General features: G+C 36.8%; 1 protein-coding gene across 6 annotated transcripts in view; it reads right to left on the bottom strand.

Moving 5' to 3' along the window:
• LOC106955954 (ral guanine nucleotide dissociation stimulator) overlaps positions 1-20635 on the bottom strand; it is a 59696-nt gene that overhangs the window by 22438 nt on the left and 16623 nt on the right. For 2 of the 6 annotated variants that reach the window (XM_015046407.1, XM_015046408.1), the window contains exon 1: positions 2390-2578. The exons of 2 other annotated variants lie outside the window; for them this stretch is intronic. In XM_015046407.1, coding sequence (XP_014901893.1) covers positions 2390-2578 — 189 coding nt within the window. Of the gene's footprint in view, positions 1-2389; positions 2750-11598; positions 11787-20635 lie in introns of those variants that run through there. 2 more of the 6 variants (XM_015046411.1, XM_015046409.1) reach the window with 2 other exon arrangements.

Below are 20635 nucleotides of genomic sequence, written 5' to 3'. Positions count from 1 at the left end.
TAAAAAAATAACAGCTGCTGCTGGTGTTCTGACTAAAACCAGGAAGACAGAGCATATCACCCCAGTTCTAAAGTCCCTGTGTCGTCTCCCTGTAGCTCAGATAATAGGCTTTAAAATACAGTTGTTGGTTTATGAATCACTAAATTGCCAAGCGCTGAGGCACTTTAAAAATCTGTTGTCGTTTCAACTGGTTCTACTCTAATCCTCAGTCAGAACCAAAATTGGAGAAGCAGCATTGAGTGTTTGTGCTCCTTTAATCTGGAACAAACTTCCAGAAAGCTGCAAAACTCCTGGAGCAGAGTCCACTTAAATCAATCTAAAAACTCATTTGTTTAGAGTTACTTTTGATCAATAACAACTGGAACATCATAAACTGTAGTGCATCTTTTAAACTGTCACGTTTTTCCTTTACTTTACCCCTGAGATGTAAAGTTTTTTTATTTATAGTTTTACTTTTCTTTTTAGGTGGAGCCGTACCTTGGGAAACTAAAAGAGCTCCACCCTTTACTATAGTTTAGGTAACGCTATTTGCTGAATCAGAGCAAATATCAATACATTGTTATCGTTTTACAGCAAAAAGAGACACTATTTAGTCAATTAAGGATGTTTATCTGAAAACTACTAATAAATTTAGCAAGTGATCAGTCTACATGTTTGCTCAAGTCTATTGATCAGGTTTAAAGATAAACTATCATAACTGTAATAACGTGCTGTATTATCTAGCAACTGTCACTATAATTGCTGTTTTCATGTATTAAATTCAAGCTGATTATTTTGTAAACACAAACATTAAGACAGACTCTGTTTGTTTACTTTTCGTTCATCGTTAATCACTTTACAGCAGCTGAACCCTGTAATTAAAGCTGGGAATTTTCTGGATGGATTTATGTCTGCTTGCATGGATTTTCTCCAGCAGACCAACACATGGAGCCACAGGAGGCGCGAAAACAGATCAGCACATCAGTCGACCAGTTACCAGCAAATCAACAAGCAACTGATGGTCTTCAGGTTTATAACCAAAATAAAGGGAGAAACCTCTATAAGGTGGGTGGTTTTCTTTGAGGACTGTTGTAGTTTTCTGTTATCAAATCGTCATTTCGCTTCGGCTGTAGACCGGAGATCAGCACCAGCATAAATATAAAGATTAATACCAAACTAAAGAATAACGTAAAGCAAATCTCTCTCGCAATTTTGTTTTTAAAAATACATATTTTTCTCAAACTAATTTTTAAAAACTGTATACTTTTTTCAAATTGTGTATGTGTGTATATGGATATTTTCAAATTATATATATTTTTTCAAGTTATATTTCTTTAAAATTGCTTTATATGTATATCTTTTTCAAATAGATTTTTTTGTCTAACTTAGATTATATATTTTTTCAAATTACATTATATACATACATTTTCAAATTGTACTATATATTTATTCAAATTATATTATATTTATTTCATATTATATACATATACATTTTTCAAATATTGTGTATATATATTTCAGATATAATTTTTCCCCAGATACATCTATTTTTATGCATATATTCTTCAAAAAAAATTATATATTTCCAAATATGTATATTTCACCTTTTTTTGTCCAATGAATTAATAAAGTAGCATAATGGTAAACTGCAATCAATGAACTTGAATCTGAAATCGGCAAAAAATTTAAAAAGTAAACTGAAGGAAACTTTTTAATCAAGGAACTAACAATAAACATTTAGAAGCTATATTTTTGTTTCAGGTTCAAGAGCAAAGAAAACGTATTAATCAGGTTAAAATGTTGACTTTTTGGGTGGGAAATGTTCATAATTTCTGTTGATCATTTTTTAACAACAATACCTGGTGAATGCAGAGAGAAGGTCAGAGCTGACTTGGAGTTCCCCTACACTACTCACCTTTAAAGTACAAATATTTCAAAACAACTACATTCAAAAAGTAGATCTGACCTATATGGGCACCGTGAATGTAAAGAGAACCTGTAAGTTTCGTGACATTTGAGGGATGCAGCTGCAGGGGGCTTTCAGCTGTGGTTTAACTGAATGACTGAGAGCAGAGGAGGAGAGAACCACAAGGGCGAAAGCTGCAGAAAAGCAAGTCATGCTGTAAATGTAGGCCCGTGCCAGCGTAGGAGCAGCTGTATTTATGATCTGCTATTATTTACCTCTGTCCTGTTACATCCGAACCTCAGAGAAAATCAGAACATCTCATGGTGGAAAACATAAAAGTGCATGAATTACAGCCAGAAAAAACAAAAATCACATGCTTTTAATTTTTTGCTTAAATTAACCTAAAAAGTCCAATTCAGACCCACTAAACTCTCAGTTCTCCCAGTCACAACAAACAGAACCAGCTACTGTAACGGGCTGGAGTCTTTTTCTCCTCCTCCTCACCTCGACCAGGGGCAGGTCCGGGTCCAGATGGGTGAAGCTGTGCAGGACCACCGGGCTGCGGTCCTCCACCACCTCCAGCTTCACCCCGTCCCAAATGCTCCGAACCTTCCAAGACGAGTCGAACATCTCGAGCAGCTGTCCCGGCTTGACGCTGCCAGCCTCGGTTAGCATCCCCGGGGAAAAGACCATGGAGGCTCGGCGGTGGGTCGGCGGGTCACAGCGGCGGAAGAAGCATCTTTATCCGCAGAATTGTTTGGTTTTTTAGCTGGTTCTGGTCTTTATTGGTCCAAAGCGAAGCGCGGCAGCTGCTTCGGCTCCGACTGACGGTAAATCAGCTCTGCTGGATCATCCTGCGGTCTGAGGCGTTCAGGATCTGCGTGACTCACGACAAGTTCCGCCCACTGCCTCATGAGGCCTTCACGAACAACGGAAACACGACAACTCGGCAAGGAAACTACTCAAATCCAACGGTTGGAACGTAAATCGCCATGTTTAATAAGTAATCTCAATAAGTTTTATAATTTTTATATTTTTTTCCACTTTTCTGAATTAATACCGTGACTTTCAGTTTTTATGTTTAATTCACTAAAAATATAATTATTAAAAATTAATAATAATTAATCAAAAATGAAATACTTGATTTTAACTTGATATTATTTTCCCCATCTCCAAATAAATATATTTATATAAAAACCCCATAAAAATATTTTAAAACTATCTTAAAGAAATAAAAACAACTCAAAACAAATTGTAACTTTCCTAAAATAATGGCCAATTATTTTTTGTCAAAAGGTTTTTTTTTTTTCTTTCTTTCTTTCTTTTGCCTAAATCATCATATGGCAACAAGGAGGCTTAGGCCATTATTTTAGGAAGATGACAAAATAGAACTACATTAACAAAGTATTTACATTCTGATGTTTTCAGATACAGATTTCTAGTTTCAGATTTCTAGTAATGACGCAATAATGATGTAAACCAAAACAAACTCAAGCTGCTTTTCAGGTTTTTATCAAGATAAAGCATTCCTACTGTGATCTTTATAAGTAAATGTTTTCAGACTCTTGACAGTCAGCTAAAAAGCTAGCTTAGGTGCTGTGAAGTGGAGGTGTTGGAGGTGTCCCTGAAGGCACCGTTGACTCCTCCATTCTCATGTCAGGCCTCTGGGAATTGATGGTCTTGTGTTGTTTCTGCTCTCACTATGGTAGCAGGACAGTATGGGAAAAGAAAACAAACTCAAGTACAGTTTAACTTTCCTGCTTTCAGCCTCAAATCCCATATTTACACTGAAATAAGAGCAGCTCAACCATCTGCAAACATTAAAAATGTCAGCCAGGATAAACTGCTCCTTCTTACTGAAACGCTCTGGTAAAAAAAAAAAAAAAAAGGTATAAGGAACTAAAACGCTAAAATGCCTCTTCTTATTTACACTTTCACTGAAATATGTTTGTGTACACACAAAATAAATCTGATGTTAGCCTACAAAAACATCCAAATGTAATCCTGCAGGACAAAACTCCATTTCATTGGCCTTAAGTTCCCATAATTATTGTTTTTAGATTGCGTCTGCTTATTTATATATTGGATAAATGTTGGAAACAAAGCGACTTAATACCAACTTTAAAACCAAGAAACGTTTAAGAACAGAAGAAAAACCTCTTTCATCAGGATTAATGGGACAAAACTTACAGGAAAAGCAAAAACATGACATGCTCTTTTACTGCAAAATGTTTCTTTTTTAGATTCATAGAACAGGCGCTTCAGTGGATTTAGGATCCAACACTGCCCCCTGGTGGCCAGAGGGAGATACACATGCCGTTAGGCTCCCACTAACAAAGCTATCCATCAACTGAATTAGATGGCTGTAAAGTTATTTAGTTGATTAGCAGCTCAAATCAGTTTAAGTCTGTTTTTAATCAGCAGCAGAAAACAAATGGCCGGAAAAGCCTGGAGGTATTCAGTGACGTACAGAAACGGCTCCAAGTATAAAAAGAAACGGAAGCCAGCAATAAACTAGTCATCCTGGAAAAGTATGTTTGCAAAGTGAGTTCCTTATGCTGTTATCTAAGCGATCAAAACCTGAATTTCTGAAGAGAAAAGGTGTGTTTTACATTGATTTCTATGCAGATGACTTTTATCCTTTATCTTTGTAAAGCAGCATCACAACCTTGTGATCAGTTATAATTTTTCTGCGTTTTTCATCAGTTTTATTTTGTTTGTTAGCGTTAGTGTGTTTACCAGTTTTAATTAATTAAATATTGACTCACACACCTTAAAGTGAGTGAATAAATAATGATGGAAAGGTCAGATATTACTTACTAGCAATATTAAAGCAATTTTATTCACAATAACGGTCACGGAAGAATAATAAATAATAAGATTATCAGCTCTCAATGGGATGTATCCAAGTTTTCATTAAAAAAGGAAAGAAAAAAAATGCAAATCCCAATCCTGGGAATTTTACATTGATTCAAAATGCTCAAAAATCGATTTTAAAATGTGTTTAAATTGTATGTTTTTGCTGCTCCTATTTAAAAGCATACTGCTGTATTGTCAACTGCGAGTATTTTGAATAGTTCTTTGATATTAATTAACTAAGAAAAAGCCAGGCAGCTAAGCTAATCTAACTCTGGTAATTTAAGTTGCATAATCTTACGCACAAACTTGTTTTGTTTAAATATAAACTGATGAATTCTTATACAATTGTTTTCAAGAAAAGTTATATTTGTTTACACTGTCTTTTCCTCTAGTGTTTGAATTGAAATACTAAAAATCAGAATTGCAAGACACTGAAAGATTCCCAACATGCAGTTTCCACTGTGCCTATTCACGCATATCTAATTATGCTTATTATAGAGGTTTCAAATGTTTATGGGTTGTTGTTGTCCCTAAACTCTGGAGCAGCCCAGTATATTGTCATATCTGGATTTGTTTTCCTGTCAAAATCAAACAAAAAGTATGTGACTTCAACCAAACACTATGAATTTTCCCTTTCTTGAAAATATACACTTTTGGAGATCTGAGGTTTTTATTCAACAGCGACAAAAACTAAAAAGGAATCTGTCTACAACATGTGGGTCCCTTCAAAAAGCCGTATATAGACCTTCATCGAGGTCTTTAAGACCTCGATGAAGAGCAAAAACTTGACAGATTGGCCAAAAAAGTGCGGTAAACACCTGAAACCCAAACAGAGAATATAACCAGGAATCTCACAGCAGATGTCAGTGTGACCCAGATGATTCCCCTAAAACCATCTGTGCTTCATTATTGCAGCTCAGCACAAAAACAACCTACTGAGACTCTGCAGATGTGCAACCCCAAACATCTGCACGAAGCTGATGAGGAAGTATTTGACTTATTCCTTGTGCCATTACTTATTCGAGCTCAAATTTCTGCAAAAGTTCTTGCATTCAAGAAAAAGCATCTGACTTTAACTTTTTTCATAGATTACCAAATTGATTTAAAATTTGACATTGTAGAAAATGATTGTTGGAAATGAGCCATGACTTCCAACCTTCATGAAAAACCCTGAACAAAACAGTCAGATTAATCGCAATTAATCAATTATTCGAATTAATCGTCAACTAATTTAGTAAATCAATTAATCTCTGAGTGCAAATTTGCTGAACAAATCAACACTCAGAGCTTTAAGCCAAAACTGCACAAAAAATATATACAGTTTTAAATTTTAGATTTAAAAACCCCTGTCTGTAAATATAGTCTAGACAGAATTTCACAAGTTGCATTTTTAGCTCCACCTGGCTCAAACTCTGTCAATTCTCTTAGTAAGTACCTTTTGCATCCAATTATTAATTAATAAATGATCTGTTCAGAAAAAAATTCTCAACACAGTCTATTTTGTAGATTTTTTAGCAATGCATTCTTTGCTCCAAATCATCAAGCATAGACTAAAGGAATGCTATTTCACTGCATCTTCAGCAATTAAATGTTTGAATTATTTGTTTATTTGGATGTTTGCATGTCTTTATCATTGTCTAAAATAAGCTTAAATGATTAAATGAAAAATCAGCAGCATAAGGCAATTTTAAAAATCTGATTAATCGATTAATCGTTGGAATAGTTGATTAATCGTTAGCTACAGTACTAAAAAATTTTTATCTTCAAAACAAATCACTGAGAAATTTAAGACTGAAAGCTGATGAACGCGTTAGCTTCCAGAAAAAGCTTCGGCTAAGCATGATGGACACTAATATCCCGAAAATCTCTCAGAGGAGAACCAAAGGTCCAACTTTCCTTCTGCTGCGATTTAAGTGAAGCTCTTATTCCATCTGCTGGAAATCGATACCAGAGCATGCCATTGCGTTGTCGCTCTGACATGATTTGTTGCTCCCTGAGGAGCAGAAACGCTCCTGCTTCGACACAGCTGTGAGAGAATTAGGAAGGAAAAACATCCGAGTACGGAAGCAGGGCGGATCCAAAACCAGCAGACAAGCATCTGGTGAAAGATTTCCATTCCAGCGAGGTTAAAATGGAAATCAGGGCAGTGACATCAGGAAGTTATTCTTGTCATGGTGATACTGAACGACTCGGAAAGTTTACTTTTGACTGTCAGGGTGCCATTTAGCAAGGCACAGTGCCCCTCTGATGAAGAGCTGTGGTTAAAACGGGGCCGCTGCCAAACTCAAGAGCTCCACAAAAAACACAAATCTGTTGCCAATAAAAAAGCCGATGAGTCTCCCAGACAGACTGCAGAATTACAGGACACTGAGAAAAGAGGGCAAACAGCTGAAGAGAACAACGCAGAAATTAACTTATTAAAGCAGGGACCATAACAATCATATAAATTCAACAGGAATTAAATTTAAATCTAAAACTTAGTAGTTAAACTCTCTCTCCCCGTATTGCTGATATTGTACCAATACTTATGTTTTTTAAAGTACAATATATCAACAAACTGCTTTTTCTTTGAATAATTTTGTTAAAAAATTGGAAGTTTATATGCATCTACAAAATACTTTAATGACAAATTTGCACGATAAACAGAAAAAATATTAGAACTACTGTGCATTTTCTAAATAAAGTATAAACAATTATGTGTGAGCAAATCAAAATAATTATTCTTGGTAGATTGAGAATCTATAATACAAAAATAAAATAAAATTTTAAGAGGAAATTTGAAATTTTAAGTATTAATCTCATCATGCTACAATAGATCCAATACTGATATTATCAATTTTTTTGGATCGATTCAAACACTTTCAGCCAACATCAGTATAGGCTGGTTAGCTAACAATCCAAGCAAAGCTACAGGAATATGTGCTGTACAATGGCTGCTGGAATACACAATTGTTTTGTTGCTGACTAACTATTCAGCAGCATTCTTGTTGGTTGTGCAGGAGGCACCACTTCTGCTTTTCAAAGATGCACGGTTGAATAATTGCGCATCTATTTGCGACCATTTTCACGTGTGAGCGTTGAGTTGGGGGCGTGGCCAGCAGCAGCTTATTCAGATTTAAAGGAACAGAAGCCCTAAAACAGCTCATTATGAAAGGAACTCGAAATAAGCAGAACTTATCAGACTAAAACCCCACATTTAAGAATGATTTTGAGCAAGAAATGTAATGAACATGTTTTGTATCAACCAAAAACCAATGCTAACCTATTTGAGAAAGCATAAGTAATCACCTTAAGCAAAGACACTGATGATTCAGCACCAATCAGAATGTGTAATGGGTGAACAATGCCCTGTGTTTGGCTACTAATTCATAAAGTAATAAGACTTTATTACAACATTTAGTCGGGGCGTCTTGCTGTTTTGAGTCTGATGCTTGTAAATGAACATAATTCCGCCGCCCATCCTGCCGACTCAGACTGACAACTCCTCACAGCAACAGACTGCTGAGGTCAGCCGTCTGAGCCGCTTCATGTCGCCGTGAAGCCACAGCGCTGGAGTGACGGTAATGGGATGAAAGTATGACTACCATTGGTTTTAGCTGACAAATTGTCAACAAGGTCAGGAAAAAAATCATAATTAAAAAAAAAATAGCGAACGAGAGGGAAGTAGCTAAGTTACGCTAGCTTGACTTTGACAATGTTAACATGCAGATTGCTGTGGATTCTCTGTGCTTCGGTTCAGTTACAAAATAAAAAAAGGCGACCCACACATCATCTCTGACAGGTCATCAGTAGATCAGATGCTTAAATTAGCTAATCAACCACTGCTGTGTTAGCTTAGCTAATAGCAGTGGTTAGTGGTAGCTAATCTACCACAGCGACCACTCTTTAATAATCGCATCAAGCCTGAAAACATAAATCTGTAACGGACTGAATGTTCTGTTCTTTGTGTGAGAAATGTTTGAGTGTTTTTTGGCGATGAATATTGATACCCTAGTAGAGATGTTGTCAGTCAGCTGCTATGGCAACAAGCCTATGTGTAGCGTAGCCGACACAGAAAGTGAGAAATAAAGTAGAATGTGTGTGGTTTTGAGTTATTTGTCAGTGGTTTTTCTGCGTGATTTTTTCCTTTGCTCTGGTGCACTAAAGTAAATTAATAATACCTGCATCTCCAGGCAAAATTGTTCCACTATTTATAGTCCTTCTGCCCTCCAGCGTTGAGCGCATGCAAGAAATTTCCGGATGTAAACAATAACATGCAACGTGTCTATACAGCAAGTGCCAAAAATACTTTCAGAATGACTTTTAAAATGAATTGTGGCTCATAATTTTGTTAAGAAGCAAGAGTTTTAAATAATTAAACACTGAAGTCTGCTCCACCATCACGCCTTGTTGTATCCCGTTTGATACACTACAGCTGTTTCAGCACAACACCAGTGTTATATAACTGTCAGTCAGTCTGTTCACCGCCGATTAAGAGCCTAACTTCAGTTTAAGAGGAAAAAATTGAGAAATGTTGACATAATTGATTTTATAGTTTGCTTAAACCCCAGCAAATCCCCTGATGACTCTTATAGTTTTTATAGTTACAGACTGTTTTGTACTTTTCCCACCAGCCTTCAGGCAATTACGCCACATGGGAAGAAATACGATCACACTGCTGGCTGTTATTTTTGTGTGGCCAGATCCTTTGTTCAATGTAAAAAGCTGTAATCTTGTCAGTAGTTATGCGACATGCATAACTACTACATGCTGATAAGCTTGAGTATCCCTGATAAGCAGGGATTTTTTTTTCTTTTTTTTGGTATGAGGATTGTGTGTAGAAATTGCTAATTAAACCACTTTATAATTAGTTTATTCAACTTCTGTGTTGTTCATGTGGAAAAAAAGACAAAATGTCTGATGTAAAAATATTTTATGTAGTTTGTTCAAATGCTGCCCACATTTTCTGTGAGAATCCATTCAATATGGTGACGTTTTATGCTCCTGTTAGCTTTCCTCCCAGATAAAAGCCACTTTTACTGCTGGCTGCTGTGTTTGGCCTTTATTATTAAAAGCCTAAAGAAACTCAGAGCGGCTGGTTTTCAGATCAGACCTGGGCGTTTTATGGACTGGAGACCACATCCAGCTCTTCAGATGTCCCACATGCAACAGAAATATTGTGTTTTGCATGAGAATGTATCACAAAGTGCTGTTTGCAATCCAATATTTGTTGGTCATTATTTCCAGTTGCTATGAACATACAGTTTACATGCTGATAAGATATTCAGGAGAATCACACAGCTGACCCAGATGCTAAAGGTCCCAGAGAGAGCTGGAAGTAATAACACTGCACTGCAATTTCCTGATATAAATCCAGCCCTCTCTGCAACATTTACCTGCTGAAGTCGCAGGTAAAATGTCTGTTTGATTAAAGTCTGGATTAACATTTCTGACCTAAACATGCAACAAATTGCAAGAATTTCCAGTTTTCTTTTCCTTATCTCTAAAAAACAACTGTTTAAAACAGGGGTCCACCGTTTGCAGTGGTCTACAAAGAGCTAATGCTAACAGAAAGCCTTGCTACACACATGGAGGCTGTTTCTGTAACAGCTGATCCTTGTGAGCCACCGTCCTGGATGTTTCAGATGCTTCCCTGCTTTGAGACGCACCTGGTTCACATTGTTTGGTGGTTAACAGGTTTCTGAGAAACTGGTGGAGAATCGGCTGTGATGAAGCGTCAAAACATGTTAAACATGCAGGACAGCGTGAACCGAGAACCACATGTAAGAAGCGTTCAGGCTGATTCAGAGGGATTTAGATTAGATGTTGCAATCAGCGTAAAAATATACAAACAGATTAAACTAAGGGTGTCCAAAGTGCGGCTCAGTGGCCATTTGTGGCCCTTGGACTCCTTTTGTGCGGCCCCCAATTGCAATTCTACAATAATACAAATTTGTCCTGATAATTTTCTAACAATGGAAAATGTTAAGAACACAAAGTATACATTGTTTTATAACCAAGCTTTTATAATAAGTAGAACCACATCCATCCAAATCTGCCGTTATTTATTTATTTATTTTTAACTTAGCTAAGCATGTCAAAAAGTTACCAAAATCCGGTTCCTATACTGAGAATAAATTTGTTCAATGTAGACCCCAAAAAAGATTAGAAGCCTTTACTTTTATTCGTCTAAAATGCTTTTTATGTTTTGGACCCTTTCCTACAAAAAATAAAATAAAATCTGACTATCTTATTTGCTTTATTTTATTTTATTCATTTAGTTTTTTGGCCTGCGAGTACATTTGACTGGAGGTGGGCAATATGGACTGGATTTTATTGCATTTGCAGTATTGCTGTTTATTACTTATTTTTTAAGTAACTGTATGGCTGTGCTTGCAAACACAAATATTGTTCTTGAAAAATATTTCCACTTACAATGTGTTTAATTTAGGACTCCACTTACTTAAAAAATGTGATTTATAATCTGCACTTAATAATTTAATCATATTTTAGAATTTACTGATATTTATTGTTGCACTTATAACATCTCTTTTCATTTGCCAGTAATAATTGCAACTTATCAAGACGATAAATCAAAAATCCTTTCACGATAAATGATAAACGATAAAAGCCCACCCGATTTGATGTGACAAAAAGTTTGGACGCTCCTGGATTAAATAAAAAAATCCCTCTAAATAAATCAAATTATTTATAATAAAACAATTATTAAATAGTTGAGTACCATTTTGTCTGGTTCAGACAAAATGAACCAGACATGCATCAAGTTTCTTAGACAAACAAACATCGCTCCAGCTAATCTAAGCAGGTGAAAGATCCAGTGGTTCTGTTTGGAAAATCAAAGGAAAACATCCAACCTGTGTGTCCGATCTCTGGACTGGATGGTAGTAATCTTCTCTGTCCCAGCAGCAGGCTCCAATCCGGGCCAGCAACCCGCAACTCCACCGGGCCCAGCACCACATAACGACTCCAATCAGAACCGGATCCACGCGGTGCCGGGTCTAAAGCCCATCAGAGACCCCACTCCCCTCGTCACAGATTGGCCGAACCCCCACGGCCGCTCGGCTCGCGCGTATTTACTTTACCAGCTGTGTCAACAACACAAAGAGCAACACTGGAAAAAATTAACTTGTTCCCAGAAGACAGCAGGCGGTTTGAGAGAAGGCCTCCGAGCCGGTCCATTTCGGGTCGGAGGAGAACTGAAACCTCCTGTTGAGGTTGTCAAACCGTCCCAGTAGCAACAATGCAAACAGGGAAGTGCATTAAGACGCGCCGAAGGAGCTGAGGAGGAAAGCGAAAGCTTCAGATGAGGCAATGTAATGCTGGGGACTTCCTTATTACACAAACAGAGAAAATTACCAGAGAATACCTGAGGTGGTCGGTCCGGTTCTGCAACATCGTCTCCGTGAACTTGTATAGTTGCAGCAACAGCACGACAACAATGGTTCAGCAACAACTAGCTTTAATCAGATAAAATATCAAATAATTCACCAAAAGGAAGCTGAAACTCTGAACACCTCTGATTTGGGTTCATCTGGTCCAAACAGAACAAATCCATAAACAGTATTTATGCTCAGATCATTTTTAAACTAACAACAAACAGGAAGATAAAAGATTACATGTTTGGCTTATACAGGGGCCTTTCCATTACGTCAACATATTTCAGAGTTTTGGCACCGACCAATAGTTTTATTCCAGTCCTAATCTTTACTAATGGTTCTTGATGCTTCCTGGAGGCTTTAAAAAGGTTTTTTTTAAAGGATTTTTTTTTTCACTCAGTTTCAATCCACAACAACCAGAACATTAAAATAAACTACAAACTACATAACCAACAAGTCCAATCAAAACAAAAAGTTCAGCTTTTTTTCCATATTCTGTCTCACCCATATCCTCACAACCCAATCTAATCTTATGTAGGGTGTACTTTCTTTTACTGCGATTGTAGTGCAAAGCAAACTTCACACTTTTCATGGATGAGTATAATCAATCAATCAATCAAATTTTATTTGTATAGCACATTTCAGCAGCAATGCATTTCAAAGTGCTTTACATAATTAATAAAAAAAAACAGCATGTGAGAAAGAGATTTAAAAAACAAAACGTAAACAGTGAGAAAGAGAAATAAAAAGCTGTAGAACTTTAGTTGAGACGCCGTCAACCGTTTGACAAGGACTCTAACCTCTCGGAATTTAGGCAAAAAGCCGTCAAAACACACCTGTACTCACTAGAAGGTAAAACAGGTGACTTGACAGAAAAAGTTTATGTGCACCACAGAGCCCCCTGCAGACGAAACTGAGGAATGCAAAAACACAAACTTGATGTACGCATCTACGATGGAGAACAAATTCTCAGTAGCCTGACCAGAAAAATGCCACCAAACAAAACAAACACTGAATCACTGCAGTATGCTAAGATAAATTTACACCAACAAAACCTGATACTCTGTGATAAAATGTGTTTCAGGAACGAAAATGGGCATAAGGAGAAATCTGGGTCTCAGCTAACGATTCTAGCAAAACAGATTAATAGGATCTAATTTTCAGCAGCATAACAAGATGTTTTGTTTTCTTCACTGATCCTGAGACCAACTCAGCTGCAGAGAGAGTTTCTTACAGAAAGCAGCGTCTCGTTCACACGCGAAGCGCAGCAGAGAGAGAGAGATCTGCTGGCTGGAGTCGCCTCTAATAGCTTCTGGATTTATTCCCAGCTATTATTACAGCCAGCGGAGCCTTTCAGTTTCTCCTCCGAGGTCCTGGCATTTAAAAAAAAAGCTTCCTCATGCCAACTGCAGCCGAGTGAGAAACACATGCAGCTCAGCTGTGAGGCAACCTGACAACGGTCGCCAAGGCAGGGAACGTGGCGGCCATTTCTTTAAACAGACGATTGACTCTGCTTGCACTGTTTTGTTTTTCTGAGGACATTTATGCATGTATCCTTTATTTTAACTGATTTAGATTGATTTAGGTATGTAGGTAAAGTCTGCCATGCAAAAACCACAAAGATGAACTGCAAATATTTTAGTACACTCTAAATAAGACAAAACTAACTTAGAAGTAACTTTCCAGCTGGATCTAAGAGCTTGTTTTAAGTCAATAATTCCTTAATACGGATGAAGAAGTACTAGATTTAAGTGAAATAGTCCAGTAATCCAGTTTAATAATTTACAAGTGGAAATAGTATTTTTCATCAATATTAAGAAATTATTGATTTAAAACCAGTTCCTATTTCTTGACAAAAGTTAGTTTTGTGTTATTTCAAGTGTACTAAGATATTTGCACTAGATCAGTGTTTCTCAACCCTGGTCCTCTGCGCCCCCCTGCTTTGCATGTTTTAGATGTGCCTCTATTCCAGAACAGCTGATTCAAATGATTGCATGACCATCAAGTACTGCAGAAGCCCGTTAATCACCCCGAGATACTATTCAGGTGTGTAGCAGAAGGGAAATACCTAAAACATCCAGGACAGGGGGGCGGTGAGGACCATGGTTGAGAAACAATGCACTAGATGCTAGACCAAAAATATTTGTTTCTCTAAATGTAGTGAAAAAAAGAGGATCAAATGGAGTTTCTTCTGTGTACGTTTCTGAAAACTAAATCTTCTGATGCATCTGCATCAGACCAAACATCTGCAAACCAAACATTTCTGCATCTGTGCCATTGTCTGCTTTCTTCTTGCACTGCTTCCCTGCCCAGACTTTGTCTCCAGTGTGTTTCTGCCTCCCCAAATTACTTTAACATCCACCTGTACAGCTGCTGCCAGCTCCCTTTTTAATTCCCTCTGAGTTTAAACACACCCTGGAGCCATTGCTGGCTGCCAAAGTCTATATTGTGATATCACAGTCTTTTGTCTGATTATAAAAACCTTGCTTTCCTATCTGCACCCCTTTATTGTTGTCTTGGCGATGAGTTTCTGAACCCTATTCCCATACTTTTGGAGATCTTTACAGGTAAATTGGAAACAGATTTATTTTGCCTGAAAACAATCTAAAATAAAATAAAAACTTCTCTGCAGGGGGTCATTATTTGTTGACAAAATGTTTCTTCTGAGAAAGCGACTGCTGAGTGTATTCACCGAACATTATCAACGAGTCTCCAGACGTCCGCTCATTTCCTTCACAGCTAAATGACAGCTTGACATCTCCATACATCAGTATCTGGAAACATTTAAACTTTTCTTTGTGCACAGGCTTGTTTTATCACCAATATAACAGAGAGGTTGGTAAGAGTTGGCTGAAGTCATTCCAAGTTCACAGTTTTTAGCTGAAAGTTGCATTAAAACATCTGCTCTCAAGTGCTCCTAAAGGAGTAAACTCAAAAGTTTGTTTTTAAATGTTTGATTAATCCAACACTCAAGTTTCCAACAGTTAAATATAAATGCGACCTCATCAGGAGTGCTCTAACACTCCTTACTTAAATTAAAGTCTGCAGACCACCCAAGCTGCTTTATATCCGTCACACACAAGGAAGCATAAACCCGTCAATCATTGGTCACGTTTTCATAAGTGCTTTTTGATTTTTAATATTGAAACTCAGGCCTGGGGAAGATTTTTGCATAAGGTTGAGCAATAAATAAGATATAAAACACTCAGAGCCAAAGGTTTTCTTAAATAAAACAATGGACTGGAATAATAATTGAGTTTTATTTATAAGTCAGACAGAGAAGCTGGACATAGCTTCAGCGCTGATTAGAGCTGCATTCATTGACCAGAGTAAAGTCAGGCTTTCAGAACTCTATCTGAACTGCTGAGCGACTCCACCAAAGCTGTTCCAGTACAGAACCACAGCTGGTTCTGAAAACAACAACTGAGGACAGGTAGCTCTTACAAACAGACAGAAATCCACCTCTGATAGAATGCCATCTATTCACACTGATCTGTTCAGCCAACCCTTCATTGTTCATTTTAATTTAACTAAATGCAGCAAACTTCTACCATGAAACTAAACAAATAAGCTGCAGTTGCATTTTGCATCCAACAGAATATGAAGAAATAGCAGGATTAGTTTACAGTTTACAGTATACTTTATTGGTGAGTTAATTGATTAGTTGGTTTTGTTTGTATGTCGTCTGTTGGTTGGTTGGTTAGTTGGCAGGTAGATTGAGTGGTTGGTTTGTGGTTTTATAAACTAGTTGGTTGATTTATTGGAGAGGAGTTGGTTGGCAACTGGGTTTGGTTTGTAAGTGGTTGGTTGGTTAGGTGGTTGAAAGATATGTAAATACTACATATATAGTTACTAAATAAATTTGTAATTTAGTACATTTATGTTTGTGTTGAAGAAAAAAAATGTTTGAAGTCAATACAGTGCTGCTTTCCTGTACCAGCTAATACTAAACATCAAATATCGGTATCGGAAGTGAAAAGAGTGAATAGGTGCATCCCTAGTTTATTTCATGCAACATCAAAACAAAAAAGCTCAGTCATATTCACCTAAACGTTTCAGATTCAGATGAAGGCCTTAAATGACTTCCTCTTGATTCAAGGGAAGCTGCTCTTTATTTCAACCTCGTCACCCAGTTTGACCCCGTTGCGACAACAAGCCGACTGCAGTGAGGTCAGGAGGCTTTTTTAAACCCCAAAGAAGAATTTAGGTCACTAGAAACACAATCAGGTGTGGAGCTGAGACAAGCTGAGCTTGAGAACGAGACAGCAACAGCGTCTATGTGAACAGATTCATCGAACTTTACTGTCATGAAACATTTCCTACAACAATGTAGCTTTATGTTTTCACCCGAAGTGCTGCTGGAACAATAACAGCCTTCACCCATGGGCTGGAAATGACAAGAAACGTGGATGCCAAGATGTAGATGTGGGGCTGAATGCCAAACAGCTGCGTGTAAAACTGAAGGAACCCAACGTTACATGAGTGCACCATTTATTGTGGATTTATGGCCGCTAAATGTTTAGTATTTGTAAACAACACAGCCTCTCCTGAATGGTTGCTGTTTTCAGTTTTGGGTTTGAGTTAGAACTTCAGAGTCAGAACTCACAGATGGAAGATGAGTTTATACACAAATTTCTGCAGTGCACCCATAATCAGATGTCCTCCTACTGCACAGAACTGAATAATAAATCCTAATATTTACTACAAATAAAAAAAATTAAAAAAAACTATCCAGTGCTTCAGTTAGAGGGATTCAGGTGGGAAAAGTTATTGTAAAGAGATAAAACAGTGATTTTCACTCTTTAAATGTAACAAAAAATGTCTAAAAATAAGTAGCTAAACAAATACAATAAGGTTTGAATATGTTCTGTGTTTCGAGTTTGTTTACAGACTTTGAGATTTGTTTTAGAAAGATTCTGTTGTTTTGATTTTGATGCATGTTTAAAAAGGTGAAGGAGTCTGACTGTGCTTCTGCCTGCATCTTATGTTCTTATTGACAGGATTTTTAATTTGTTTGTTTTTTTTTCAGCATTGTAAATAAATACAAATTATTTCATTTCTGTATTTTCTTTTAAATTATTTACTTTTTTTTTCAAATTAAATATTGTGATAAACAATATATTGACATCAAGATTGCTAAGTAAAACTGGACTGATATTACACTGTTTATTTCCATTTTCTTGTTTGTTTCTGGGGGAGGTTGGCCATTTGGTATTAGTTTAGTCATGTGATCATGATAGTGATGCAGCTATGGGGTGTTTAAATGGAACAGTGTGATAATATTGGCCCAAATTCTCATGTCAGTGGATCCCTAAAACATGTTTTGTAACCAATCACCTGACAGTTTAAATTGAAGATGTTTTTTTTTCTCATCGGCTCATAATTTGCTGCATTGAACTGTGATTATGTGACTCCAATAAATAATATTAGAGATGCATCAATCCCATATTAATATCTATGTTGAAACGATATTGAAAAAAATCTAGACTGAGTATTGGGGACAACATTTCTGATCCATAAGGGCAGATCTATTCAGTTTAAATCTATGCTTTGTGCTCTGAACAATGTCATGCTGTATTATTTATTTTAATTTATATTTACAATTCCTAATTTCACTTTTTGAGTCAGTTTATTTTTACATTGTTTTTGTCATTTTCAATTTTGTTATAGCAAATTAAAGTTGTTTTTCCTGTTTGACCAAACTTCAAGCTATTGGTGTATTTAAGTGAGCAGTACTGGTGCAGAGTCAGTGTTTCTGGTATCAGAAGTGAAAAAAGGGGATCAATAATAAATAAGTAAATAATATTACTTATTTTATGAGAATTAACTGACACAAGCAGTGATCAGAACTACGATTTAACTGCCAACATTTAAAAAAAAAAAAGCCTGCAACAGAGTCTAAAACTAACATATCAAATAATGATGCTCCTCTGTGGCATGAATCACAAACTACCATCATGTAATGGATGATAAAAGCAAAATTGCCTGATGGGAGAATAGAGAGGAGGGATAATTATCTAAAAATATCTGAAAGGAACATTTGAAAACGAAGCACTGGAAAAATAAGCTCTTTAGATTAAAACTAAAGTGCAGCTTTAACGTCAGGTAGCAGGTAAAACTGTTTAGTTATTAATCTGCAGAGAACAAAAGAAGCATTGCATTGTCTTTAAAGGAAATGACATGATCAAACATGTCAGCATATCAAAGGCTTCTCTGTGGGGAGCTGGTTGCTTCAGCGTGCTTGGTTTGACACAAAACAAAGACGCAAACAAGTCTTATACCAACGAAGAAGAGAGATTACGGAAACCCAGCAAAGCATCTGCCACATCTTGAGCTGAGGTGAGAAAATTCGACTCAGATCATGAGACAAAAGCTACAATTCAGGCAGACTGAGTTTCAGGCGGGGGTGAGAAAATCAACGGATACAAAGAAAAAGATGTAAACAAGTCCAAGCTTTAATCTCTGACCTGCAGAGATGATTAAACAAAAACAGCAGAAAGACTTTCTGCTCTATTAGAGGAAATGTCGTCACTCAGAACAAAAAAAGCAGCACAGAAATCAATTTCACTGCTCTAGGACAACAAACTGCAGACTTAATCACAAGTGTACATTGTGAAAGCACAGATACAGTAGAGAGCTGGACAGGGGCAGCCACCACCGTGCTTCAGCTGTAGGCTGATTCAAACTCACCAACAAACAGTTTTTCAACACTAACAACTTGCTTTACTCAAAGGGACCAGCTACATCCACCGTTTCCTCGCAACAAAAAGGTTAAATTCCCAACCTGTTGCCTTTCTGCACACTAGGCCAAAAACACTTGGTAAGATTATTTTTTTATTTTTTGCAATGTGTGTACACAAGCTGGAGTAACTTGAGTAAATTCATGCATTCATGCCAACTCCATAAACTGCAAAAAGACAGAATTTTGCCAAGTATTTTTGGTCTAATTTCTAGTTCTTAACTCTTCGTACACTTGAAATAAGACAAAACAAACTTGTAAGTCGCTTTTCAGCAAGATATAGATAATTCTTTATTATTGAGTTACAACATGGGAAAAATTGTTTTTATAGCACTTTTTTAAAATCAATATTAAATTATTATTGACTTAAAACAAGCTCATATTTCTTGCTGAAAATTTGAAGTGACATTTAAAATTTTCAAGACATTTTGCCATATTATAAGTGAAATTATTTCCCAGTGGAACTAACACTTTTTCATCAATATTAACCATTTAACTCCTATATCTTTCTGAAAAGTTACTTGTGAGTTAGTTTAGTCTTATTTCAAGTGTACTAAATTATTTGCAGTAGAAACTAGATCAAAAATACTTGGTAATATTTTGTGTTTTTGCACTGCAGTCAAAAAACGTGACTGCGTGTCCCGCCTCTCGCGCAGTGACGACAAGTTTTGTTCATTTCTGCATGGAAAAAACAGATTTTTAGTTTTAAAGTTGTGACGCAAAAAGAAAACAGAATGTCCAAACACACAAACCGCACACTGCTTCACAGATGGATGAAAGAAAAAGCTTATCTGAGCTGCACACCTGATAACAAGCTAAAGAAGAAGGAAATCCACGTTGTTTAGATGTTTACTCTTTAGATATGCAGGAAAAGTCTGCAGATCTAATCATCTCTGACAAGACAAGTACTCACACACACGGAGACCCAGAAAGAAGAAGGATACACCACACTCAGTTGCAGGTTGACTCAAACTCACTGACACATTTTCACAACACAAACACTTGCTCTGTGAATGACTGCTTTAATATAACGGGACTTATTTTTAGATGGAACATGTTTTATGTTCTGCACAGGAGAAAAAAATAAGAAAGCATCTTTTATAAGTCTGGAGATAAATAAAAAAATATTAATTACACATGCAATCTGACCTGCACACCTGATTAAAGTACTGCAGGAGAAAGAAATGTACGTTGTAGAGATCCTGAAAAAAATTTATCCGCTACATAGATCCCACAAGTCTGGACCGGAAGTGACCCGCGCCATAGTGGACTAATGGCTTCGGGACCAACAAAAAGAAAATATGTGGACACTCGTCTTGACCAATGTGCGAGAGAAAGATACATAAAAATGCCGCTGCTGTCAGGATCGACCCATATGAGACGGAGAAGGAAAATATGTCAGACAATGTGGAAAAGCTCCCTCCGATCTACGACACCGTTAACTTCTCAGTGAACAGGAAGAGTGCGTACACCATGGAGGAGCTTCAATGGATGCATACAATCAATATTTAAAAGGTTTTGTAAAGGACTTACAAACTCTTCGTGTGAACAACAAGGTTCTGGTAGCTAGGCTAATTTTGCTAGTTCGGCAGTGAGTACTACAGTAAATATCACTGGCATTTACTATTACACAAAGGTGGGTAGAGTACTCCAAAATTGTCCTCAAGTAATATTTGTAATGTACTTATATTGTTTATATGGGTGCGTTCACACTGCAGCCTGAAGTGACCCAATTCCGATTTTTTGTCAATTCCGATTTTTTTTACCGGGCCGTTC

The sequence above is a fragment of the Poecilia latipinna genome, unplaced genomic scaffold (genome assembly GCF_001443285.1).
Source record: "Poecilia latipinna isolate Pla-1442-1.1 unplaced genomic scaffold, P_latipinna-1.0 Scaffold779, whole genome shotgun sequence".
NCBI lineage: Eukaryota > Metazoa > Chordata > Actinopteri > Cyprinodontiformes > Poeciliidae > Poecilia > Poecilia latipinna.
The sequence above is the reverse complement of the archived record's forward strand: the minus strand, read 5'-3'. Positions and strand labels throughout refer to the sequence as shown.